The sequence below is a fragment of the Camelus bactrianus genome, chromosome 22 (assembly GCF_048773025.1).
Source record: "Camelus bactrianus isolate YW-2024 breed Bactrian camel chromosome 22, ASM4877302v1, whole genome shotgun sequence".
In the NCBI taxonomy this organism is placed as follows: Eukaryota; Metazoa; Chordata; class Mammalia; order Artiodactyla; family Camelidae; genus Camelus; species Camelus bactrianus.
Window position 1 is genome coordinate 13,880,468 of NC_133560.1, and position 25,499 is coordinate 13,905,966.

Here is a 25,499-nt window from a genome sequence, read left to right on the forward strand (position 1 = left end):
TCTCCTTGATCGGTTTCCTCCTGGTGGTTTCTTCTTTCCTTTCTGATCACTCCCCAGAATCATGACTGGTTTTCTCCTTCCCTGTCCCCTGTTCCTGTCCCAGGACCCCATGGCTCGTTCTTTGGTCCTCTTCTCTCTGACTTGACTTACTCCTTTGCTTATCTCATCCAGCTTCATTTCTTTAAATACTATCCAGATGCCAACAACTCCCAAAACACATACTCAGCCCAGACCTCTTTTCCAAACACCAGATTCCTACATCAAACTGACCAGCAACATCTCTCTGATGTGTAACAGGCGTGGAAGATGCGACATGTCCCGATGAACCCTTGTTCTTCCTCCCTACGCCCACTCCTCCTACAGTTTTCTCCATCCAGCTGGTGGCAACTCTATCCTGCCCGTTGCCCAGGTCCAGTGAGGGTCATTCATTCCTCTTCCTTTCACACCACACGCGCGGTCGACCAGGAAGCCTTGTTGGCTCCATCTGGAAAATGCCTCCAGCATCTGGCCATGTTGCACCACGCCCACCACTACAGCCTTGGTCTGGGGCACTGTCCTTTGTCACCTGAACTACTGCAGTGATCTCTCACTAGTCTCCCTGCCCCACTAAGGTCTATCTCTGCAAAGCAGCCAGAGTGACCCTTTCTTCTTCTTCTTTTTTAGTTTCTTTTCTCTTTTCTTTTTTTAATTGAAGTATAGTCAGTTACAATGTGTTAATTCCTGGGGTACAGCACAATGTCCCAGTCGTGCATATCCATACATTTGTTTTCATATTCTTTTTCATTAAAGGTTATTACAAGATATTGAATATAGTCCCCTGTGCTATACAAAAAAAACTTCTTTTAAAATCTATTTTTAATATATAGTGGCTAACATTTTCAAATCTCAAACTCCCAAATGTATCCCTTCCTACCCTCTTTCCATCCCCCAGTAACCATAAGTTTGTTTTCTATGTCTGTGAGTCTGTTTCTGTTTTGTAAATAAGTTTGTTTGGCTTTTTTTTTTTTGATTCCACATATAAATGATATCATATGGTATACTTTTCTTTCTCTTTCTGTCTTACTTCACTTAAAATGACGATGATGGTCCTTCCATGATGCTGCAAATGGCATTGTTTTACTCTTTTTTATGGCTGAGTAGTATTCCGTTGTATAAATATACCACAGCTTCTTTATCTAGTCATCTGTTGATGGACATTTAGGTTGTTTCCATATCTTGGCTATTGTATATAGTGCTGCTGTGAATATTGGGGTATGTGTATCTTTTCAAATTAGAGTTCCCTCCAGATATATGTCCAGTAGTGGGATTGCTGGATCATATGCTAAGTCTATTTTTAGTTTTTTTGAGGACTTGCCATACTGTTTTCCATTATGGTTGCACCACAGAGGGACCCTTTTAAGATGTAAAACAGATCATGCCACTCATCTGCTTAATTAAAATTCTCTAATGGCTCCCATCTCACGTGGAGTAGAAGCCCGAGCCCCCAGGCGGACCACTGCCCCATCCGTGCCCTGCTGCCCTCTGGCCTGGTGCCCTTCTCCCCGCTTCCTCCCAGGTTCTGCTACATGCACACCCCGCTCCTTGCCAGCCCTTGAGCAAATCGAATGTGATGATCACACCGTAGCAGTTTTGCCCAATCAATCCTCTCTACTTGAAATGCTCCCCCACCTCCTTCAAGTCTTAGCTTACATTGCATTTTCTCATCAAGGTCTTCTTCCTGAAGACCTTTACCCCTGGCCTCCCCTGCCGCCCTCAAACGCAGCCCCACACACCTCAGCCCCACGTTCTGCTTTCTCTTTCTCCCCAACGCTGGTCATTTTTAATACAAGACAGAATCTCCTTACTTACTCTGTTTCTTCTTCCCAAATGAAAGCTCTGTAAGGGCAAGGATCATCACCACTTTGCACTCTCATGAATCCCATGCTCCCAGAACAGTGTCCAGAACGTAGCAGGAGGTCAGTAAATACCCGCTGAATGAATAAACGCTCGACGGTGGATTTAATCTGTTGTTCAATTCTATCGTATCTATAATTCTTAAGAGAGTGATTTCAGCCACGGACACGCAGAGGACACTCAATGCTTGGACCGCGATGGTCACACACATGTTGCATTTGTATCACTGGCTCCATCTGCGGAGGTGGTGCCCTCCGTCCAATGAGAGCACCTTCCAGCCGAAAGAAAACCAGTAGCCTGGTAGGATCCTAACGGCAAGGATCCTTCCCACTGAGGCTCTCATCTACTCACCTCCCCCGCCCACCCCCCACTTCTGGCATCCTCCCCTTAAGAACAAACCTTGCCACAGCAGCGCAAAACTCCTTCCTTCTGTTTCTCCAACGACTCCCAGGAGCACCTGAAAATCCCACTCCTGCCATCAGATTTTAATGAGGGGGGATGCACTCAGCAATTACAAACAGGAAAGGACTGATTAGGGTTTCTGTGCATCAGTGTTCCCCCCAGCATACCACGCGGCCCTCCAAGCATCAGCCTCATTCCCCATACACACTCAATTAGGCATATTTACTTCTCATTATCCAGTATGCAATCATGGGTGCTAATAAAAACCTCTGCTACCCCCAACAATGCAATTAATGCTCTTAGCAGGCTCTCAGAAACTCTCCTGTGCCTTGGCACCAACAGCAGTCTGCTCACTCACCCATTTAGTCATGCATTCATGCACACATGCCCTTTTCTATTTAACCAAGGTCAAGGGCACACCTACTATGTGCCTTGCCAGGGAAAGACCTGGGACCAAATGAATTAGACCCTGTCCTGCTCTAGAACTTGCCACGACAGGTTGAGCGGCCATACTCCAGAGTGATGAGGGACACAGGAGAGGTGTGACCAGGAGCCACTGCAACCCAGAGGAGGAGGTGGGTAGAGAGGCAAACTCCACTCCTGGCGCCAGCTCAGATCCCAGCTCTGCCATGTTTTGGCTCTGAGTGTTGAGCAGTTTCTGCCCTTGAGCCCCACTTACAAGATGGGGATAATCAGCCTGACATCCTAACATCCCACAGGGGAGCTGGGAGGGCTGAATGAGATGACGCCCAGGCGGTACCTTGCCCAGCACACTGGCACAAGGGGATGCTCAGTAAACAGGGGCTACTAGGATGTGGCGCTCGACTCCAGCCTTCAGACATTTGCCAGGCATGAGCCATAGCATTCCATTCTCCTCTTGCCCAAGAGGATAAAAGGCATCCTACAGTTCAGAAGGTTGAGAGCGAGACAGAAAAATTCTCCTTCCTCTGCACACATGAACAAATGGGGCAGCAAATCTCAGAGGACAGGCATCATCTTGGCCAAGAAGGTGCACGATGGATGAGTCCCGAATACGCGTCAACTGTCCCTGGCTGGGGGACCGCCCCCTGGGTTCTTCCACCTGTCAGACCACGTGCTTCTCCCTTTCTCAACCTATTCTGCCAACAGAGTCCCAGGGACAAAGACAATAAGAGTCTTCATTCTGGATCAGGACACCTGGATCACGGATATGAAGTGAGGGTGGGCTGACTGGTAGGATGGGCAGAGACACCACACCAGTGCATCATGGACACAAACATGTGCATGCTGCTTGGGACTCGCTGGGGCTCCATCTGCTCCAAAAGAGTCTGTCTGCCAATGATAAGGACACATCTACCTTACACCAAAAAAAAAAATCTGTATGCATGCAAATCAGTGTATGTAAAAAAAAAAAAAAAAGAATGTATGTATATACACACATAAACACACAACTGGGAAATTTCTGGAGGGATACACAAGAAATTGATATGAAAAGCCGGGGAGATGGGCTGTGAGAGGAAGAGTTTTAGATTCTGTTTAAAACTTTCTGAACTGTTACTTATATGCGAGCATACATTCTCTCTCTACGTCTGCACTGACATCTCCATCTAACTCTACGTGAAACAAAACTCAATCTGGCTTCGTGAGCCCCTGCAGGCAGCTCTTCCAGACTTGGAGGCCGGGCGGGAGGGAAAGGGGCGGGCGGGAAAGGGGCGGGCAGAGGGGGATGGGAAGGGAGGACAGCCAGGAACTTACTGGTGTTGTGGTCTATGAAGTAATCGCCAACCTGTGGGTCATACGCCTCTTCCCATCCCAGCGGCAACTCGTCACTGATGCAGTCGGCAAAGGTGAGCGGTTTGGTGTACCTGGCAAGGGAGGGGAGAAACAGACTCGGTCAGCCCGCAGTGCCCCAGGCCCTGCGCGTGAAGCTTCTCTCAGCTCCCCTGCTCCCCTGGGCTGGCCCACCAGATCCAGAAGCCTTGCAGCGGGACCCCGGCCCTGCAGTCCCCGCTGCTCCCCGGAAGATGAGCGCGTAACTGAAGGAGCAGGGTTAGATCACCTGGGAGGGAGGCAGGGAATTTGCGGCAACCCCAGCTTTGCCACTAACTTGGGAGTGGTTTGAGCAGGGCAGCTGCCTTCTCCGGGCCTCTGTTCCAGCATCTCTAACTGCAGGGGTTGCAGGAAAAGGCTCAGAGGTGAAGCCTTGCTGCTGGACTTGGACTGCAGCCCTCTCAGGCTTCTCCACCTGCAGTGCACTTGGCCAGCCCAGCCCCAGTCGTCCTCCTGGCTCCACCCTGTTTGTCGTACCTGCTCCCCTTCTGGAAAGCGCGCTGACTGCGGCATCTGGCACAGCAGATGCGCCCTCCCCATGAGTTTGGCCGGTATTTTTTTTTTGCCTCCTGAGTCGGTTCCCAAGTGCCTGTACCCATTGCTGTCCTTCCCTGCACAATCCAGGCCAAACTGATCTTTTAGCAACAACCACCCTCTCGGTCCCCATTAGGTGGAAAGTCAAGCGGTGGTAATCACCCCGTCTCGGGGGCTAAGTCAGACAGGAAAACACATCGCTCAACTCAACGAACAGAGGTTTGTCAAGACTGGAAAACACCACAGACCACTGGTCAAGCACTTTGGCCAGTGCAGAGGGAGCCAGGCATCTAGACATGGGAAAGTCAGCCTGACCGGCCCCTCCATGCAGCCCCTTTGGTTTCTCCCCGTTTCAGCATCTGCCTAAAATACAAATTCTAATATTCTCCCTCCCTTGTCTGCTCCCCATCCCCTCCCTGATTCTGGAAGCAGATTGGCAAACTGAGGGGCGGGAGGAAAGGTGACTGGGATGGGGGTCTAAGATTCCTGATCAAAAACTTCCCTCCAAGCTAACGACCCTCTTATCCTGTGCTGTCTCCTTCCCTCTTAAAACCCACTCTGAATCAAGCTTAAAGCAAAATATACGGGGGGAAAGAAACACTGAAAGAGCCCTTGGTGGACGGACCTGGTGTGTTCGCGTACCTCTGTGTATCCACGATCTGGTTATCTATTGACCGAAGGGATGGAGAGCCCAAAAAGCTCCTGTCAGTCAGAAGCTGACCGCAGTATTGTGGGAGACAACGAGGATGAGGCAGTGTGCTCATAATTAATACGCTGTGTGCTCAGGTAATACAATATGCTGTGTGCTCAGTATTACCCACTGAGGATTCCATAAGCATCACTTGTTAGCTGTGGGAGTACGGCAACTCATCCGCCCTCTCTGAGTCTCAGCATTCTTATCTGAAAAGTGGGGGTAATAAAAACTCTCCAGGTTGTCAGTTAGGTTACATAAGGTCATGCTTGTAAAGGCATTTTAGCACGGATCCTGGTGTGAATGAATGCACAAAGAACATTCTCTCCACTTCCCAGAAGGGGAAACTGAGGCTGAGAAAGATTAAATAACGTCCTCAATGTCAATATCAATGACAAAGCTGGGATTTCAAGCAAGGCACTCTGCCTTTTGAGACCCTGCTGTGAGCCAAAATGTTCTCTTGGAAGTTGACATCTTCAGTGCATCACCCAAGCCCCTTGGAAAATTACAAGCCACCGTCTTGGAGGAAAAGAACGAAGAATTGGGGAAGACACAGGTGATTTGTTTAGGTCAGCAAGCTCTTTACTCAGGAGGACAGATGCCAACCTGGATAAAGTTTCTGTAAAGCTGTCTTCAGCGCTGCACCCCCCACCCTACTACTGCACCCCCCACCCAAAAGCCCTGCCCAGAAACCAAAGGCCACATCCCTCAGTGCCTCCCCCTCCTCAAACTCCTGTAAATGGTTTGTTCTCACTTCCTTACAAAGGATGAAGATCAGCGACCAACAGCCGTTTCTCATCCAACATCATATCATCTAATGTCTGAAAGGGTCTCTGAAGAAAAACTCCACGGACAGGCGTACCCCGCCACGATGACCGACGCTGTCACCGAGGGCAGGCAAGTCTGGGAGGGGACAGGAATGCCCGGGGCAACCACAGTCAGACTCTTCTTTCTGGCTCATTCCTCTGCCCTGAGAAGCCCTGCCTGCCAGCCTGGCTGCACAGAGATGAATCCTGTTATCCACACTGTGCAACCCAGAAAACCAAAAAGATGTGCCCCCTCTCCACAGTTCCCCGAACCCTTGCATGGGGTCATCACCTTTCAAAATTCTTTCCAGGGGATGAATTACATGATTTCCTCAATGGTGCATCTAAGCCACAGAATCTTAGGTCCCCCACAACTGGCATTCAATAAGTATTTGTGGCATGGATGAATATTAGAATGAATATCCAGGAACAAGAAATAGTGATGCAGTGTTCTGTATTTGGCTAACGTGGAAGGATGTCATAAATGACACTGTTGAATAAGAAAAGCTGCAGGACTACAGGACACTGTTTACAGTAGGACGTTTTGCCTAAAATTTGTGTGTGTGTGCAGAAGAGAAACGAGAAAGATAGACATTAAAATGCTATCTTGGTATATGGGTTTTAACGTAATTTTTTTCTCTTTAATTTTTTTAAACTTAGTTTTTCTGTAATATTTCTATATCAATTATCATTAAAGATTTTTTTTAAAATAATGGCTAAATCTAAGCCTGGAAAACAAGTTACATATATCTCATGTTCCTTCTCTGGGCAGCATTTTTCAAGTGAGAAAACACATCCAACATCACCGTAGTTGGCAAACATTAGAGGCAGAACCTGAAGCCCCCCCGCCTGACTCCAGAACCAGAGCTTTGCTAATGAAACCTGACAAGACCAAGGGGATCTCAGAACAATCTGGAACACAAAGGAAGCTATGCCCGAGATACAGAGGATGAAGCGGGCAGGGCTGGGGCAGGGGGTGGCGAGGAGGAATCTGAAGCAGGCGAAGGGCGCCAGAGCTGTGTCCTATTTGCACCTTCAGTTTTTCCACACCTTGGTGCAAAGCTATTCAGCACACTTGGATAATCCACAACTGCCTCATGAAAAGAAACTGAATGTTTCAAAGTCATCAAGACAAGTGATTCCCTGAGCTCTGTGTGTGAGGACAGGGATTGGGGGAAGAGGAGCAGGTCTGAAACACCAAAAATGCATCACTTTTCCAGAAAACCACGAACTCAATGATTGCCCCGGCCTTAGATATAGAGAAGCCAGACCTGAAATAAACTACAAGCTACAAGCATCAGTCATGTACCTGACACCGGATACCCTACCGGGACCGAGATGCCGATTCCTACCTGAGGCGAATGGAGACACTGTGTCCAACAGGGATAAAGAAGAGGGAGGCGAGAGGACCAGTGTCAGAAGGAGGGGCAAGAGGAGAAAGGAAAGCTTTGGGTTTGACATTCAGGCTTCCCTTCAAAGCGATCATGGGAGGAAAAAAAAAAAACAAAAAACAAATCAGAGAGCTGATAGTCTAGCTCTCAGCGCGTCTATGGGAAAGAGAAAAGCTTTTATTGGAAGACTATGCAATTTACAAGAAATCTGGACAGCGAGATTCTCTCTGGAACAAATGCCAAGAGGGAGATGAATTATTCAGTGTGCAGAGACGTGCCATTCAGAGAATCAGGATGAAGAAGCGTTTTTAGCTGCATAAGGATTTAAACACACACACACACACACACACACACACACACACACACACACACACACGTATATCCACGTGCACATACTCCTCCCAGAGAGAGGAGCTGTCCGTTTAAATCAGTCCCCCCTGGGAAACTGGGTGCTTCTCTGGCCTGCAGAGTTTCCCCTTGGGCAAGTGCCAAGAGTGTGAGCTGGGAAGAGATGTCTGCTTTCAGATGTGGCCAGGACTTGGGGGCCTGCCTGGAACTCCCAGCCCCCATCACTCGATGAAGTGATTCACCCCAGTCCAGCCCAGTGCAGTCTTTGCCTCCAGCCTCCAAGTCCCGGGCTGCTGAAAAACCCCAATCATGAAATCAAATGACCCAAATGCTGGAGGGGTGAGAGGGAGTGGGGAGAGAGGGAGGGAGGGAAGGGTGCCAAGAGAGAACTCGTTCTGCCTCTTCTTAATTGCAAATCTCTGAAGGAACACAAACATTCCTGAATGTTTCACAACAGGCTCTCCTGGAAAAAGAGAGCCCCGGATGTGTTGCCTTGGCGACAGGTAGGTTCTGTGGGATCACCTGTCCCGGGAATGCAGGCCCCTTGTCCTCTTTCCGGCTCCACATTGCTTCCCTATGGGCCACGGGAGAGGTTCCAGGGGCACATCCCCACGGCCAGCACTCGGTATTCAGACAGTGTGTCTTTTCTAAGCAGGCAGCTCAGAGAAGGAGCGGAAAGCCTTCTGCCAAGTCTAACACTGGTGGTGATTCTCTGGGGACTGAAGAACGCGTAACATATCTTTCATGTTCCTAGTGCTTCCCGAGCAATCTGAACGCTTCCCACAGTAACCTCTTTATTGCCGGCCAGCAGGATGCTGGCCCCCCGACCGGGCTCTCTCCGAGGGCCAGCTGGGCAGGATCGCTTCCTAAAGGGCCCTCCAGACTCCATGCCAAGAACTGTCCAAACTTTCAGCCGAACCTCTCCTCCCAGCCCGGGCACAGTGGGCAGGCCGGTGCTCCCCACCCCGGGGTGTTTCACACACATAGTTCCCATAGCTCAGATTGCACAACTCCTGAGGACATGCCACCTCCGGACGGCGGAACACCACTGCGGAGCAGTGCCCTCGCCTTCCACACCCGGGAGGCCGGGGTGGGCCAGAAGAAAGTGCAATCTTTGCAGTTCTCTTTCCTTCCTTTAGTTCGGTTTGGTCCAAACATCTTCATTCATTCCTTAAACAAATCTGGGGCTGATAAAAATAACCATCTCATAAGTTAGTGAGGAGGGCTGAGCACACGAACCACAGCTGACTCTTAACCAACACGCAGCTACAGAAGAAGGCAAGACAGACAGGACCCTGCCCTTACCTTCCCGCGGGAGAGACAACCCAACCGGAGAGAGTCCGCAGGATCGTTTCAGAGACTTGTGCTATTCAGAAAAGTACAACAGGGCAGTGGGATTGACCATAAGGCAGGGCGGGGAGTGGGGGGCACGCAGTCAAGGGAAGCCTCTCGGAGAAGGCGATCTCTGAGGGGAGACCAGAGTGTGGGAAGCAATAGGAACAGCCACTACAGAGGCTTTGGGGCTTGATGATGTTGGTGTGAGGAACAGAAAGGAAAGCCGCAAATCTTCCTGTTATAAGTGACGGGGTGGAGGCCGAGACGGGCAGAGGCTGGGCTCTTAGGGCTCTGGGCCCACTGCTAGGGCTCTGAGTGCTCCCCTAGGGCCAAGATGCACAAGGTGACCTGGCAAGGCTCTTCAACTCACCCTCTCCTCAACTCCTCTCTCCCTCGTTGCAATCAGTCCTCCAAGCAACAAGAATTTATGCATGGACACAGCAGCTCAGGCTTACGTCCACCACAAAGAGGGCTCAGGCAACTGGATAAGCCTCGTTTCTGCCTTCGTGGGCAGAGGGTCTGGCCAGGGAGCCGAGGCTTACACTTAAAGCCGGTAGTGGCCCATCCCTGTGACATCCGGTGGTGGGTATATGTGGCAGTTAAAGTACGCTACCTTAGGCTGAGAACCACAGGCATTTAGAGGAGGCAGGGATAGTTAACGAGGTGCTAGGTCAGCTGTACAGATGTGAAAGACTAAGGGTTTGGAGGAAGGGAGAGATTGGGGCCATGGGGTGTAGTCGGAGGAGGCTGGAGAAGGAAGGTGTCCAGGGAGGATGCGGGTCGGCTTCATGGCCATGGAGAGGCAAGGCAGCCGCTACCCCGCAAAGGCGGAGGCATTGATGCCGGGCTGAAACCCATGGTCTGCCTCTTCCACAACCACAGGCACATTATGTAACCTTGTTAGGAGTTCCCTCCTCTGTGAAACTCAGAGGTCCCAATCGCATCAGGGTGTTGTGGGGATTAAATGAGACAGCCCATGAGGAGTGCTTAGCCCAGCGCCTGGCATGTAACAGGCCCTCCGAACATGTGGGTGTTAAATGATCAACTGAGAGACTTCGGTGCTGTGCGCACCGTGAGAACCGTGTCATCTTTCATCTTAAGTTGGCAGGACACGCTAGCTATCATATTGTCATCATCACTGGCCCTGTTTTTCATCTCAAGAGATAACAGCAGTGGTTAAAACTCACAAGCTCTGAAGTCAGCCACTTGCGTTGCCAGGCAGGCACCATCACTTGCTCACTCTGTCCCCTTGGGCGTGAGCCCTAATCTGCCTGAATCTGCTTCTTCTTCACCTGGAGAGTGGGGATGCTCAGCGTGACCACTCGGTGAAATATATTCATACTGTATATGTGCAGTCAAATTGTATCAGTTTTACCGAAAAAAAATGAAAAAGGAAAAAAAAATATTCTCATGGTAGTGTTATGTATTAGAAGAGAAAAAAAAAATGCAGCAACCTAAAGTCCAAAAATACAGATTGAGTAACTTGCAGCAAGATCACAAAATGTTCTATTACGTGGCCATCAGAAATCATGATTCCAGGAGATACGTAACAGCATGCAAAAATGCTGAGAACGTAATGCTAAATGTAGCGTTAAAAGTAAGTTACATCACAGACATAGAAAACAAACTTATGGTTACCAGCGGGGAAAGGGGCTCGGGAGGGATAAATCGGGAGTTTGGGATTTACAGATGCTAACGACTGTGTATAAACTAGATAAACAGCAAGGTCCTAATGGACAGCACAGGGAACTATAGTCAACATCCTATAATAACCTATAAAGAAAAAACATATACGCACACATAACCAAATCACTATGCTATACACCAGAAATTAACACGACATTTGTTAAGTTGACTATACTTTAATGAAAAATTATTTTCATTAAAAAAAAAGTAAGTTACAAAAGTGTATATATAGTATTGTATGCTTTAATTATAAAAGTAAATATTTGCATAGGGAAAACACTAGAAAGAAGTACAGAGCAGAGCAGTTATCTCTGGGTGATAGGATCATGAGATACTGTTCTTTTCTCTTTGTTTATGTCTATTTTCCACTTTGAAGAAGTACACCAGTTAACCTAAAAAAAAATATGAGCTGTGCAGAGCCCATGGCACACAGGGCTCCACCAATATTAACTGTTAATATTAGTTTTTTTTTAATTCTTATTTTATTACAGTGTAGTTGATTAATAATATTAGTTTCAGATGCACAGCAAAGCAATTCAGTTACACATATACATACATACATATATGCATATAATATTTTTTCAGATTCTTTTCCATTACACCTCATTACAAGAAACTGAATATAGTTCCATGTACTACACAGTACGTCCTTGTTGTTTATCTATTTTATATATAGTGATGTGTATCTGTTAATCCGAACATTTTATGTCTTTTTCCATGAGGCAAAATAACTTTCTGTGCTAATAGCCAATAAGCCTTGAACTGTATTCCACAGCCTCCTTTCCTGGAGGAGCTGAAACTACTTAAGGTCTCTCTCTTTTGGGGGGGGGGGGGCGGAAGCTAAACCAGAGAAAGTTAAGAGGTGGCAGCCGGATTGGATCTGGCTCTCAACTTTTGTTCTCTGAAGGAGGCGTTTAATTACACCAGGAATTTCTATGTTCTCTCTCTCTTAAACACTCCCCTCTACTCTCAAAACACCTGTCTTGACGTTCTGTTTATCTGACCCCCAGATTTCCTAGCTTCCCTGCTTTGGTTGGGCTGGTTTATCCAGAAGCTTTCTTGGCCTAGTCACTCCCATTCCTGGAATTCTCATATGGGGGAAAAGAAGTGAAGGAGGAGCTGGAGGGGAAGGAAGGTTCCAGACTTCTCCCCCACCCACCTCTAGTCCTCAAACCGGGGCTCCCACAAACCAGTGGCTCACCTCCCCCTGCTGAATCTCGCCCTCACTCTGCCCCAAACCACCCTTCCCAGAGTTCTTGGGATCAACACGCCTGGGTCCTGGGCCTGTTCCCTTCCATGGCCTCCATCCCCGTGACTCTCTGCTTACTCATGTCCGGATAGCCTCCAGCTCCCTGACACCATGGTGATGCTGCTATTTGAGTGTGCATCTTACTTGCTGGGATTTAAGATTAAGATGCTGAGAACCAGGTCATGGCTACCTGCCTACCGGACAGCCAAGCTCAACCTAAGACGTGTTTGTCTGTCTACTACTGTGCTGTATTTTAAGAATGGAGTTACCGTGCCTTTGAAGGCAGGTACTGTCCAGCTGCACACAGTCCCCACTGCTCTCTGACGTGTTTCTCCTGCATCTTGTCCCATTAAGCAGCAGCACAGAGCAGCAGGAAGAACGCCGTGCTGTGGAGTCAAGACTCCCTGGGCTTAAATCTCGGCTCTGTTAGCTGTGTGACCTTGGGCGAGACACTTAAACTCTCTTCAGCTTAGTTTTCATGCTCACATAACAGGAAAAATTATAATACGCCAATGGAGCACAGTCTGTGCCAGAAATGTTCCGAGCACTTTGCATACATTAACTCACTGGTCCTCCTGACAACACATCCACGTAGGTCCCATTCAGACCCACCCTACGGCGTCCTTTGAGGATTAGATGAGATAATGGATGAAACAGCACTTTGGTATACAGTGCGGGCTCCATAAATGTGAGCAATTCATTATTACTTTGCTGTCCAAATGAGGCACCCAATGCAGGGGTATTAAAAAAATGTTAAAACTGAATGTGGTATCTGGGATCTGGCCAATCCACTCCATGTTTTATTGGTGAGAAAACTGAAGCACAGAAAGACTTGTCCAGAGCCACTCGAGGACCCAGTGGCAAGGCTGAGACTAAAACCTGGACACCAACCCCAGGCCTGCATCACACTCATGACACCAAGAGATCAAATCAGCCTGCTGCTGAGTTCAGCTCCACGTGAGACGCAGTGATCGTCTGAACAGCCTGCAAGAAAGAGTTACAGATGGGATTGTCCGGGGCGAACTAACCTTATTATGCTGGACGGAAAATTACGACTAAGCAAGAATCCGTATGAAACCACGAAGCTCCCATTCATGGAAAGACAAAATTGGGAGATGGGTCCCTCATTCCGCTCGCCTCCACAGTGGAAGGTACTTTTCTGCCAGTACAATGGCAGAACCGAGTGCTGGGTAGACATGTCTCTCCCTCACCCAGCTCCACTCAGCCCCATTCTCATTCCTGAACTGGGAGTTAGGCTAAGCAAGTTCTGTGCCCTGTAGGAAGGGCCAACAGGACCACGTGGGACTCCCAGCTCCATCTGAGCTGTGTAATCGTAGGCATTCCTTCCCCAGCTCCAAGCCCCAGTTTCCCCATAGGCATGAAGCAGCCCAGAGGTCCTGCCGCACAGGGCTCTGGTAGACTTGAATAAATCAGCACAGGGGAACGACCCAACGTGGCACTGGGCAGGGGACGCTGGGCAGGCCTGTCTGTGCCTAGGACTCTGAGGGCGCTCAACCCCCAGCTCCACTCCTTCCAGTCCCCTGGGTTTCCAAGGGGTCTTCCCAGGCGCTGGGCTGTGAAGGAGCTTCCAGCTCTAAAGACAGAGGCCACAGCCACCCTTCCCTGGAATCTGGCCATTCCTGTTCCTTGAGCTCTGATCCTCACCCCGTCCTGCAGCCTGAGGAGCTGGTCCTTCTAGAAACGGAATCGGCCGTGAAGGCTTCTCTGGGGTCCTGACGTGTGGCTCCTTCCACGACAACACAGTTTAGGTGGAGCACTGGAAGGGGAGCGACGAGAACTGGGCTTGAATCCTCACGTTGCCACCAGATTAACCAGGCACTTGGGCGAGGCACCTGCCCTCTCTGGGCTTCCCATCTGCAAGACGAGGGAGCCGAAACGTAACATTCCTAAGGCCCCCTTTGCAGTTTCGGCCTTCGTAAGTCTACTGTCCTACCAGTCCCAAAGTCAAGGGCATTGTGAGGTTGCAATGAAACAATACATCTTTTGCTGAAGGCCAATTAAGTACTAGGCACGGCACTGGACCATATGCTCTGTGTAAAACAAATCATGTCCATTATTTTCACAACATTTCTGTGAGCCACATACAGCCACTCTCGTTTGACCAACAGGAAACTGATGCTTCATAGTAATATAATAATAATCATAAAAGCTAAACTTCACTGAGTGTTTATAAGGTACAGGCACGATTCAGGGCCCCAGACAGGGACTCGATTTCACCGGTTCTGAGCCGCACATTTTAAAACACATTTTAGCATCTCTGAAATTGGGATGTGTGTTAGCACTGCTGACATCTTACAACACTGTCGGCCAGGCGGCATTCCTGATGGAGCTGTCACTGCCGTGTGTGCACAGACATCAAAGGTGCACAGACATCAAAAGGCTTGGGATAAAATCCCGGAGACGATAATTGAGCCCTTTTAACCCCTAGGAACCAAATGGTTGCGAGGACGGGTGGAGAAGGCAGTGAGCAGACACGTTTAGCAACATTCCCGAAGCAGGAGTGCAAGGGAGGCTACCTCTGCATAATTGCCACACAGGCTGCAGAGCTCGGCACCAAAGCCTTTGAGTTAGCTCCTCTTCAGGTCCCATAATAAGGCTGCATCACCCCACATTCTCAAGGGCACCAGGGACGATATTAGAAGCACAGACTGTCAATAATTCTCAGTTAAAAAGTAACTCCAAAGTACCGGATTCAGAATGAGAGGATATTTTAGGAACACTGGAGTTTTATTTGTGTTTAAATATTCCTTTTTTTTTTTTGTATGTGGAAAAGCGATATGCGATTTAAAAAAATCAGAGTTTGAAAAATTTATTTTAATGAGTATGAAATAATCCTTCTAGTCAATTTAAAAAACTGGGTCATCGTTTAATTGGTAGCACTTTTCCTTTCCTAGTGGCACATAAAATAATGGTGCCTCTTAACATCCAGGTTATGTTGATTTGTAATCATCCCAAACTAGAAACCACCCAAATGTGCATCCACCGCGTTATGGGTAGACAGAATGCAGCACATCCACACACTGGAACACAACTCGGCAATAAAAAGGAACAAGCTATTAATACACACAACAACACAGATGCATTTCAGAAACATACTGGGTAAAAAGCCAGGGAAGAACCAAGACTCTATTGTATGATTCCATTTATGGAAAATTCTAGAAAATACAAACTAACCTATAAGGACAGAAGGCAGATCAGTAGTTGTCTGGGGATGGGATGGGAGTAGAGGGAGAAAAGGATTATAAAAGGGCACAAAGTTTGGGGGATGATGGGCGTGTCTGTCATATTGACTATGCAGATGGGTTCGTAGCTGTATATGTGTATGTCAAAGTCATCAAATTGCACTCTTCAAATACATACAATTTACTGTGCTTCAGTAATTCCTCAATACAGGTGTAAGAAAAAAATAAAGGAAAACCCATACACAATGCTATATGATATTAAGTTGTTTAAAATAATCTAAATACTATAATTAGCTCCATTTTACAGATGTGGAAACTGAGGCATAGAGAGGTAAGCCGATACATCCTGGGATACTCAGCTTGTCAAGAAACAAATCCAACTGGCTTCAATTCTCAGCTCTGCCACTGAGTAACTGTGGCCAAGTCCCTTCCTCACCCTGGGCCACTGTTTCCCCATTCCCACCATAAGAAGGTGACACAGTGATTGCTAAGGGACCTTTCTGTACTGAGTTTCCAAGACTGTGTCCTAAGGACTTGTCCAAGGTCACACAGCCACAGAGGAGTGGATCCTCCAGGGCACCCAGGTTTCCTGACACCCTCTAGTTCCCCTGGCCATTGGCACTGGCACTCTGAACACCCCTCTGACATCTTCTTGTGGTACCAGCAGTGGTTCTCAGCCCTGAGCTGTGTCAGAATCCCACAGAGAGCTGGGACCCACTCCCAGAGTTTCTGATTCTGGGCTGCCCTGAGAATTTGCATTTCCAACAAGCTCCCAGGTGATACTGATGTTGCTGGTCCCAATGCCAGTTAGGACCCACTGGTACACAGCATCCCCTATGTGATAACTGCAGGGGCTTTGAAAAGTGGTATTGAACCTTGTGTTCAAGAAATCCTTCTCCTTCTCCTTCTCCATCAGAGCTTTCTGGTTCCCATCTCATTCTCAGGGCCTGGTCATGGACCCCCAGGGTCTCCTGAGCACAACCCTGCACGCAGGCTGTATCAGCCCTTTCTGAGTATTTGCTGAGCTCCTGTCCCACCCAGAGTTGCCTGAGGCCACGCAGCCAGCAAGCACAGAGCAGCATATGGACCTGATCCAGGAACTCGGGTTCTCAACCTCTCTGCTCCTCTGCACGTAGTAGGTCCTCAGGGAGAGCATCGCCTTCTGTCCTCCCTTATTAAACCGGTCCTCTTCCCCTTGCATCTATTTGCAGAGAGAAGCCCAAGCAGAGCTGGGGGAGGGAAGAGGAGGGGCAGCTGTTGACCGTACCTGGCCTGCCGGCTCTACAGGTGCCCCGGTTCTGCAGGTGCAGGACTAGACCACAGAGTCCACTGGCCCCATCTCTGCAACCACCAGGGGTCTCCTGGGTGCACTTTGTGTCTTCAGATTCACACCTGTCATCTTGCGCTGTAACCAACACGGCTTCTACACTTTGTCTCATTACCTCTGGCTGCCCTTGGATGGATGTAGGTATAAGATGCTCTAAATGCCTGCCTTTCAATGGCCCTTTCTCCAGGCCGTTCCACTGGGACCACGGGGATAAGCCCTTTAGAAGCTGAGCCATGCATTTCATACTGGAGGCATATCCTGCCAGAGCCCCAGGGGGACATAGCACTGGATCCCCCTGCCCCCCCCCACTAGTCTATGGACTGCTCAGCCCCTGGGTTGTCCACCCAGGCAGGTAGGGCCTTCCTAATAACACCTTCCCTCGATGCTGCAGCTGCTGCGTCTAGGAAAGCACAAGGCAGCACAGCCTGGCCACGTCTGAGGAGCTCAAAAGCTGCTGGTGCCCAAGTGTTTGTTGATTGCATCACGGTGGGCCGACTGATCCAGCCTGGAAGCTCACCTTGTCTGTCCATCTAACTGCTATTTCTTTATTCTCCAAGAACGCAGAGGCCGACACTGACCAAAGGAGCCCTGCACAGGAGATGAAAAGAAAGCAGTGCTCACCTCTGCAGAGCACAACTTTGAGGGTTTATTTTCCTCCCGTCGTTTCTTTTTAAAGAAGAAAATAGACCTTTGTTCCCGGAAGGGAAGCCCTACCTGCGAGTCAGCGTTAAACACCAAAGTGTTCTGAGTTGAAGGCGGCTGAATTAAAGTCAGCAGTGAAACAAATAAGCAATTAAAATAGCTATTTTAGGAAGCCCTGGAAAGCAGTGGATACAGTATGAATTATTCATTCACACTGCTAGGATGGCTTCTGGGCATTGTCCTCTGTGCCTCTGTTCTCTGGCTCTTGTTCATTCAGCCGCTCAAGCACAGAGAGGGGACACAATACCCTGGCCTTGGGACATGGGTGTCTGAGTGCGTGCACACACACATACACACAGACACATACATGCTCCACAAGGAGGCCAGGTGGCCACTCCAGATGGTGAGACACATGGAAAAGAAGCCCACAGGTTGGCAGACGGCTTCAGCTCCCGTGCCAGGGGAGAATATATGAATTTCCAATGGGCCCAAGAGGGGTGTGTGTGTGTGTGTGTGTGTGTGTGTGTGTGTATGTGTGTGTTGTGTGGTCATGCAATTGCGTGTGGTGTCAGGGAGGGGTGGGTCACAAAAGATCACCTGTGCAGTGCAAGAGAATATATATAGTGTTTCTAATACTCTGCACACTTCCTAGCTGCTCTGGGGTTGACTTGGGGGTTCAACAGGCAATGGATGGGATCTGGACAGTTAGCTGAGCCCCCCCTCCCCGGGTCTCCCCCTGAAAGCCTGAGACCGCCCCCCAAGACTGGACCAGCCTGGGAGCCTGTCTAGAGACTGATGAGAAAGGCCCCCGAGGAGATGTGAAATGTATTACTAGAGACTCTCCCTGCTGACCTCTGGGTATGAAGGACACACATACACACAGACACATACATGCTCCACAAGGAGGCCAGGTGGCCACTCCAGATGGTGAAGGACACTCAAAAAAAACCAAACCATTGTCCATCACCCCTAATTTCCACCAGTTCGGTTTTACTGGAGGAGTGCTGGTGGAGGGGGAGAAACAGGGGGGCAGCTTGGAATAGTTTGTGTGTCAAATGGAAAGCTGACAGAGATCAGATCGGAGTGTGGTAAGACCTGGTTGGAATACAGAGAAGCAGGAGCTGCCGAAATGACTCTCACCCCAGCCTCCCTGCCCTGCAGACGCCCTGGCCTAGGAAAGGCGGCACCAGCTTCCTGCTGCTCCTCGTAGGGACACAACTCCAAGCTCATTTGGTGCCGACTCCACAGTATTTCACACACTCTGTGCCCTTGTCTTGGCTGTTCCTTCTGCCCAGAACATCTTCCCCTGGACACCTGTTCATCTGAGGCAGGGGACTGGAGAACAGAACTCTCTTTCTTTCTCTTTTTCTTTTTTTTTTCTTTTAACAATATGTATATTTTCATTATTTGTTTATATGTCTGTGACTTCTGTGAGTTTCATGGGGACCTGAGCAATATCTTATCACTGTAACCTCAGCATCTTATAGGACCAGACACCGGGTGAGTGTTCATTGAATGACTAAATGTACTCACAAAAGAGCAAATGAAGAAAGAAATGGTTTCTTAGGATCCCAGCAGGGTTCATTACCATCTTGACCATTCCCCCACTTTACAAATGAGCAAATCAACACTCAGAGGCTCTCCTAAACCGACAGGGCTCCCGGGTCCCTGGTTTGTGCCAGGACTGGCCATGAGCCCACGGGAGCCCTGGCCCGTTGCTGGGTCCTTTCCACCATGAACTGTCTCAATGGGTCCCCCTCCTCATTGCCAGCTGGTAACTGGAGAAGTGTGGCCACAGCCCACTCTCCTTCCCCTGGGAATAGATTACCCACTGGGTAGTCAAAGGAGGCGTCTGTCTCCCACTCCTGAGTCACTCACACCAGTATAATCATCATCACGCAGAAGTGAGATTTTCCCTGGCACGTGCACTCCCTGGCAGCCCTTGGAGGGCTCTGCTCAGAAGTCCTGGGAGGAGGACGTGACACCCGAGGGTGGAAACGATCCTCGGGGATTGTCTATGGATCTCAGTTACTCGGGAGCTGGTCCTGAGCGCACGTGCCCCCCAGATCACGGCAGGGAGTGGGCCACGGATGCTCCCCGCCGGCTGACTTAGGAGTCCCTTGAGGGGCACGCATGGACTCCGGCTGCTTTTCCACAGACACCGGCACAGAGGAGCCCAGAGCCTTACCGAGGCCAGGCGAGCGGGCAAGGGCCTTGGGGCCACAGAGACCCGGGTTTCCAGCTGCCAGAGCTGGTGCCTGACCCTTCATGCCGACCCCACACGAAGAACGGGGCTCGGGAAGTGTGGCCTCCTTCCCTTCCTTCTGCTTTCTCTCCTGCATGAAGCCTCCCGAGAAACATGCTTTTTAGTTACTTGGCAAGTCTATTCAGTGGGTTTCACGTGGCAAGATTTCATGGTGGAAAAGGAACATATTTGGGTCCAGGATCAGGGGATGAACCAGGAGCCGTCCCTTTTGCCCTCACTCTCTGCGTCCTATGTGAATGGGGAACTGATCGCTGAGCTTCAGGCTTTCATTGTCCACGTCCTGGACCTTCACCGGCTGGATTCCCAAAGCCCCTGATCTCTCCCCTCTGTTCTCATCATGTCCCCAAAGGAACCATCGCCATCTTGCTCTCTGGCTCTCGGCCCCTCCCTCCCTCCCCAGGTCACAGCCCATCTCCTCACTTCTCCAGCTGTCAGTTTTCTTGGCTCTTCTACCTCGTCCTTCCTGCTCACCTCCTCACTCTATTGAAAACAAAAAACAAACAAAAAGCAAACAAATCCAATCTTGTCACTCTCCTGTTTCAATCCCTTCAAAGTCTTGTCACCAAAACCAGAAGGAAATCCACACTTCTGCCTGTGGCCCAGCCCTCGTCCACCTCTCCAGCCTCATCCAACTCTCAGAACTCAGCTACCTCACTCCCACCTCCCAGGCTTTGCCCACATGGTTCCCTCCGCCCAGCATGCTGCTCCTGGTTCCTGCCCACACGTCCAAGAGCATACCGGCCCATCCGCATACTGCACGGCTGTTTCCTTCTGTGCCTCTGTCCGGCAGCTCTCAGAGGCCCTCCCAGGCAGCCCTGCCCGAGTGGGTCCCCCCATTACTTCCTATCACTGCATCTGTTGACATGCTGACTGTCTGTCTGTCTGTCTGTCCCACGCAAATGGAGCCAGCCTGCCTAGCTCATCACTGTCTCTCGAAGACGGAGCAGAGTCAGTTGCAGCTCCTACTATGTGCTGAATGAAACAGATGCCTCGTGAGTAATCCTTCCTCTCCAAGGGGAAAAGGTTTCGAGTTTGCTTGGTTTGGTCGTCTTTTTCCTTTTCCCTTCCTCCTAAGGCACCGTCCCTGAGCCCAACACTTACAAAGCCAGCACCAGACTCCTCCAGAGTTCCAGGGTCACAAAGCACATGGCCCCTGTTACAGGCTTGCCCCCGATCCTTGATGCCCTCCATACATCCCACAGCAAACTGGAAACGACCAAGAGCAGGCCCTGAGGAGCCTCCTTGGGAAGACTTGGAACCGACAGGACAAGAACAAGTCCACAGAGGAGAAACTTGCTGATGGAAGGGACGACATGGGCTTCCAGAAACCTCTCCCTATAGACTGGCAAAGTCAGATCCTGCAATGAGGTCCATGGTGAACACCAAAGGGGACTTCAGGAATTAAGATTTTTGTCCCTAGGACAGTGCTCATGCTAGGCACACCTTGGGGTCCCGAAAAATGCAGAATGGAAGAAAGAAAGTTTTTTTTAAGTAAGCTAAAATATATTTCAGAAATTTATCCAAATAGTTGAAATGTGATTTTCCTTACAGAACAAGCAAATCAATGCAAAAGGATTCAACGGTGAACCTTGATTTATGTCTGCTCGATGGCCTCAATACTCAAAAACAAAAAATGAAAAAACACTCATGTTCAAAGGAGCTTGAGCTAATGAACAAATACCTCTTGCAGAGTTATTATGCGCCCAGCCCCGCACATGCACATGAGCTTACAACTAGCTGGAAATAAACACACAAGTAGATCCACGCTTGCACGGGAATATACCTGGGGGCATGAGAACAATGAAGACATGGTTCAAAATAGAACTTTCATAAAAGGGGCCACTGGATTCAGAGAAAGGAGAGCCTGCAGGCTGACTGCTCCTGGGAGGCTCCCAAGAGGAAGCAGGAAGTAGCCTGGGTCCTGAAGGGCAACACTTGTTCTCGTGTGCAGCAGAGAGGAGGGCCTCGAGAGGGGCTGTGACTGGCCGGATGGCCCACAGCTACGGAGGGACAGCGTCAAGTCCATGTGCCAGGCCAAGGGGGCCAGGCCCCCCACCCCTGAGGCTTAGGGAGGGGAGGAGAGGCAGCCCTGATTCTCCAAGGTGGAAAGACTTGGCCAGGTCAGAGTAGGCTGATGCCAGGAACAAGGTTGTTCCGTGTTTGCACGTCAACGGCATCTTGCCTCTTTACTTAGGAACTTCACATGCAAAGGGCAAGAACTACCTCAGGGCCTGGAAGAAAATTCTGGAAGGGAGAGCCAGACTGGTCACGGGAGCTGCTCCAGGGAAACCTGGGGGGGAAGGGGGAAGGCTGGTGGTGGCCTCCTCTTAGGGAGGCAGGAGAAGAACATGAGCAGACCTGCAGAGCTGAGCCTGGGGAGCCCCCAGGACGAGAGGCAGCGGGGAGCGCCTGTCCCGGGCCCCCTACCAGAGCCCAAAATACACAGAAGGGTTTCCACGTGGGAGCGAGGCTGCTAGTGGAGTGGACGCAACATGGGTGTTGGAGCATCCAAGTCCAGGTTCGAGTTTAAGTCACTGGCCAGCTGGTAAGTGACTTCACCTCATTAATGATAATAACAGTAGGAGTCCTCACTTGCAGGGCATTTGGGAGGCACTGACCTGAGAGTCACAAGTATTAACTCAGTTTACCTCTCCTAGCAATCCTGTGAGAGGACCCTGTTTTGCATCGTTAAGGATCACGATCTGCATTTTAGACGGAAACCGAGGCATAAGTTGGAGCTCAATGAATGATACTTGAATAACGGCCAGATAAACCCAAAGCACAGCGGAAGCCGGAAATGCCTGCCAAGGGCAGACCATGGGGTTCTTTCTTTGTCAATGTTATTTCATTCCCTGGCTGGATACCCCATTTCTCAGATGATGAAACTGAGGCTCAGAGGGGTTAACTTGCTTAGAGTCACAGGGAAGCAATAGGGATAAGAAGCCAACTGTGTCTCAATTGTCAACAGTTGATGAGCGTGTCCAGAACAGTGTTTTCCAAACCGTGTCTGTTAAAGTTTATTGAGCTCTTCCCCGTGCCAGGCTGCATGCTTAGCGCGCTGTGTTCCTGTCTCATTTTACTTCCCCGTCTTCCCTCTGAGGTCGGGTCTCGGGTGACCACCAGGTCACAGCAAAGAGGGGCCCACCGCTGGAAAGGAGCAGCTCTGGGCTCTGAATCCACACCGGCTCCTTCGACTCCACCAGCTGCCTCTCCAGGATGACAAGGTAGAGACTGTGGGGCAAAGCAGGGTATCCTGGGTGGAGAGCATGTGGGGAGTGAGCAAGTCACCGGGCAGACATCCCGGTCTCAGGATCCAAGTATAAACAGGACACCGAGCGAGCAGGTGGCATTTGCACAGAAACAGCATGCCCGCAGGCAGGCCTCCGCGCTGTTCTCCCAGCGCCCCCGCCTCCCGGCCTCTCTCCTGCCTCCCCTCTGCCTGCGATGCCCTCCCCCCTTCTCTGGGGTCAGGCTCCTCCCCAGGCCCCTAGGGGAGCACCCTGTTCTGATCTCCCACAGCACTTCGTCCAGAGCCCCCCTTCCTCACATTCCATCTCGTCGCACCTTCATTGTGTCTCTCCTACTGGAGTGGAGCTGGCTTCGAGGCAAAGTCTATGCTGGACTCATGTCTGAATCCCTCCAGTACTGTATTTTCCCACGTGTATATGATGCTTTTCGGTGGCACACAGGACAACTTCACGTGGCAAACACACGAGGCAGGACCAGGCATTGGATCTTTCAGGATCTTTTCAATCCCCTTTCAGCTTTTCAGATTCGATCAAGAACAGAGTCTCAGTGTGGTGACGTGTCTCTAACACCTCCAACATCTGCCAAGCTCCCGTTGAACAAAGAGGTCAGACTCCAGGCTCAGACGTATCGGCTAGGGACTGATCACATCATTTTGCTTCTATTGGCCGTTGCCAGCGATCAGGAAGAGGGAAACTGAGAAGAGGGTACCCCAATGCCTGAGTGACAAATCTGCAAGAGGGTGTTCCGATGACGGAAGTTTGAGAAACCCTGATTTAACTCACTGCCTGCAATGCCTTGGACGTTAATAGACATGTGTTGAGCAAAAGGCAGAGTAATCCAAAGAGCAGAAGACTGAATGAATGGACAAATAAGTGATCATGAAGATGACAGCCTTTCCTTCACTGCTCGCCCCCCATGTCCTGCCCTTGGCCAGACACCCTTCATCTCTGAGTGGAGAACAGAGCGTTGCTGGACAGTCGGAGCCAAGGGGATGTGGGAAAGTCAGGCCAGAGAAGGAGCTCTCAGCTTCTGGCCAGGTGCCCCTCGGGCCCATATGGACGACCTCCTGGGGACTGGGCCCTGGGGACCAGCAGGGGAAGATGTGGAGGACAAGGTTTGGGGTTCTGCACCCATTTTTGCCCTTTCTGGTGAGCATGTTGCAAATTTCCCGGGGCAATTACCTCTCTAGGATTCTCAGCCCGTGTGCTTTGGTGGAAAGTTGATTCTACCCTGGCTCTAGAGACGGGTATTTGATGTCGGCTGGATGAAACCCCACCCTGTGCCCCTGAACTCTGGCTTCTGGTTCAGGGCCAGGCAAGTGACCCAGGAGGGACCCGTGAGAGTCAAGCCCAGGACTTCTGTCTGAGCCGTGAAGGACAGAGACCCCCTTTTGCACTCGTCTTGAATCCTAGAAGCTCACCATATGGAAACTGAGAATAAAGCCAATAGGGCAGCAGGTGGAGCCAGGAGACAGAGGAACCCGAGTCCTGCAGCCATCATCGGAGCCCTGGGGCTGACAATGACTTCTGCTGGATTTCCTCAGTCCCTGCCCAATCTACCCCTATAGTATTTGATGTCCAGTGTGGCTGAGGGTCCTGACATCCTGGAGGAACGACCTGGAGATGGCAGGTGAAGCAGGAGTTTTAAGCAGCATAGGTGGAGAGCTCACGTTCGGAGGGCCCTGCCAGATGGTACCCACACGGACCACCACCCTGTCTGCTGGGTGGAATGTCGAGTAATAGTTTGAGGAAACAAAGGCACTACGGTGGCTGCTTTTGGTCACAGAGTTGGGGCTGGTGGACCTGCTGGTCCAGACCAACTTTTCCAAAAGCTGGAGGGTTTGGAAGACCCAGGTCCAGTGGGCTAGGGGTAGTCAGCCCCACTCCCAGCCCTGCTCTACCTTGTCTGCAAACAGAAGCAAAGGGAAGGAGAGCCAGTTTAACAAGGGGGGAAGAACGCAGTGCTCCTCCAGGCCTGTCACAGCAGACCAGGGGGTAAGTCCCGGCCTAGAGCAGCCACTCCCGGACTGCGCGACCTTGGGGAATTGCTGGGACAGGTGCTCAGTAACTCGTGGAGGGCTGGTAACGCCTGCTGTGGGGCTGTGCTGAACGCAAGGCTGCCTGGCTGTGACCAGGACCCACAGAGCGGGACGGGAGGCAGAAAGCCTTTACAGGGAAGAGGAAAGGGGGCCCCTGGAGCTCAGTGTTGGAACACATTTAAAACAAAACAAAACAAAACCCTCCCTGGATGTGTGAGGCAGGAGATCCTGTCTTCAGGAGATTTCAGGAGGCTGGCTCAGAGACAGGCGAGCAAGGGGAGAACTGGGCAGGGGGTCCGAAACCTAGGTGCCCAAGAGGACCTGCCCCTCTGTGACGGAATGACCTTGCAAGTCCCTGCAATGTAATTACGGGCACTGGTTGTGAAAGGACTTTCAGAAATAAATCATTATGTCCAGTCATCTCATTGGGGAGACAGAGAAAGTGAGGGGAAATGACCTGGTGATGGTCACTCAGTGGTAGAGTGGGGAGGAAAACCCACCTTGCTCCTCCATTTACCAGCTCTAGGACCTTGGGCACAGCGGTTGACCTCGCCGTGCCTCAGTCTTCTCTTCTGTAAAATGGAACGTGGTTGAGGCATGTTACCTATTACAATCCTCAGACCCCTCGGG

At 50.3% G+C, this 25,499-nt stretch overlaps 1 protein-coding gene across 2 annotated transcripts in view; it reads right to left on the minus strand.

Moving 5' to 3' along the window:
- Nucleotides 1–25,499, minus strand: part of WWC1 (WW and C2 domain containing 1) — a 132,028-nt gene that overhangs the window by 65,236 nt on the left and 41,293 nt on the right. For both annotated transcript variants that reach the window (XM_074350313.1, XM_074350314.1), the window contains one exon: nt 4,030–4,139. In XM_074350313.1, coding sequence (XP_074206414.1) covers nt 4,030–4,139 — 110 coding nt within the window. Of the gene's footprint in view, nt 1–4,029; nt 4,140–25,499 lie in introns of those variants that run through there.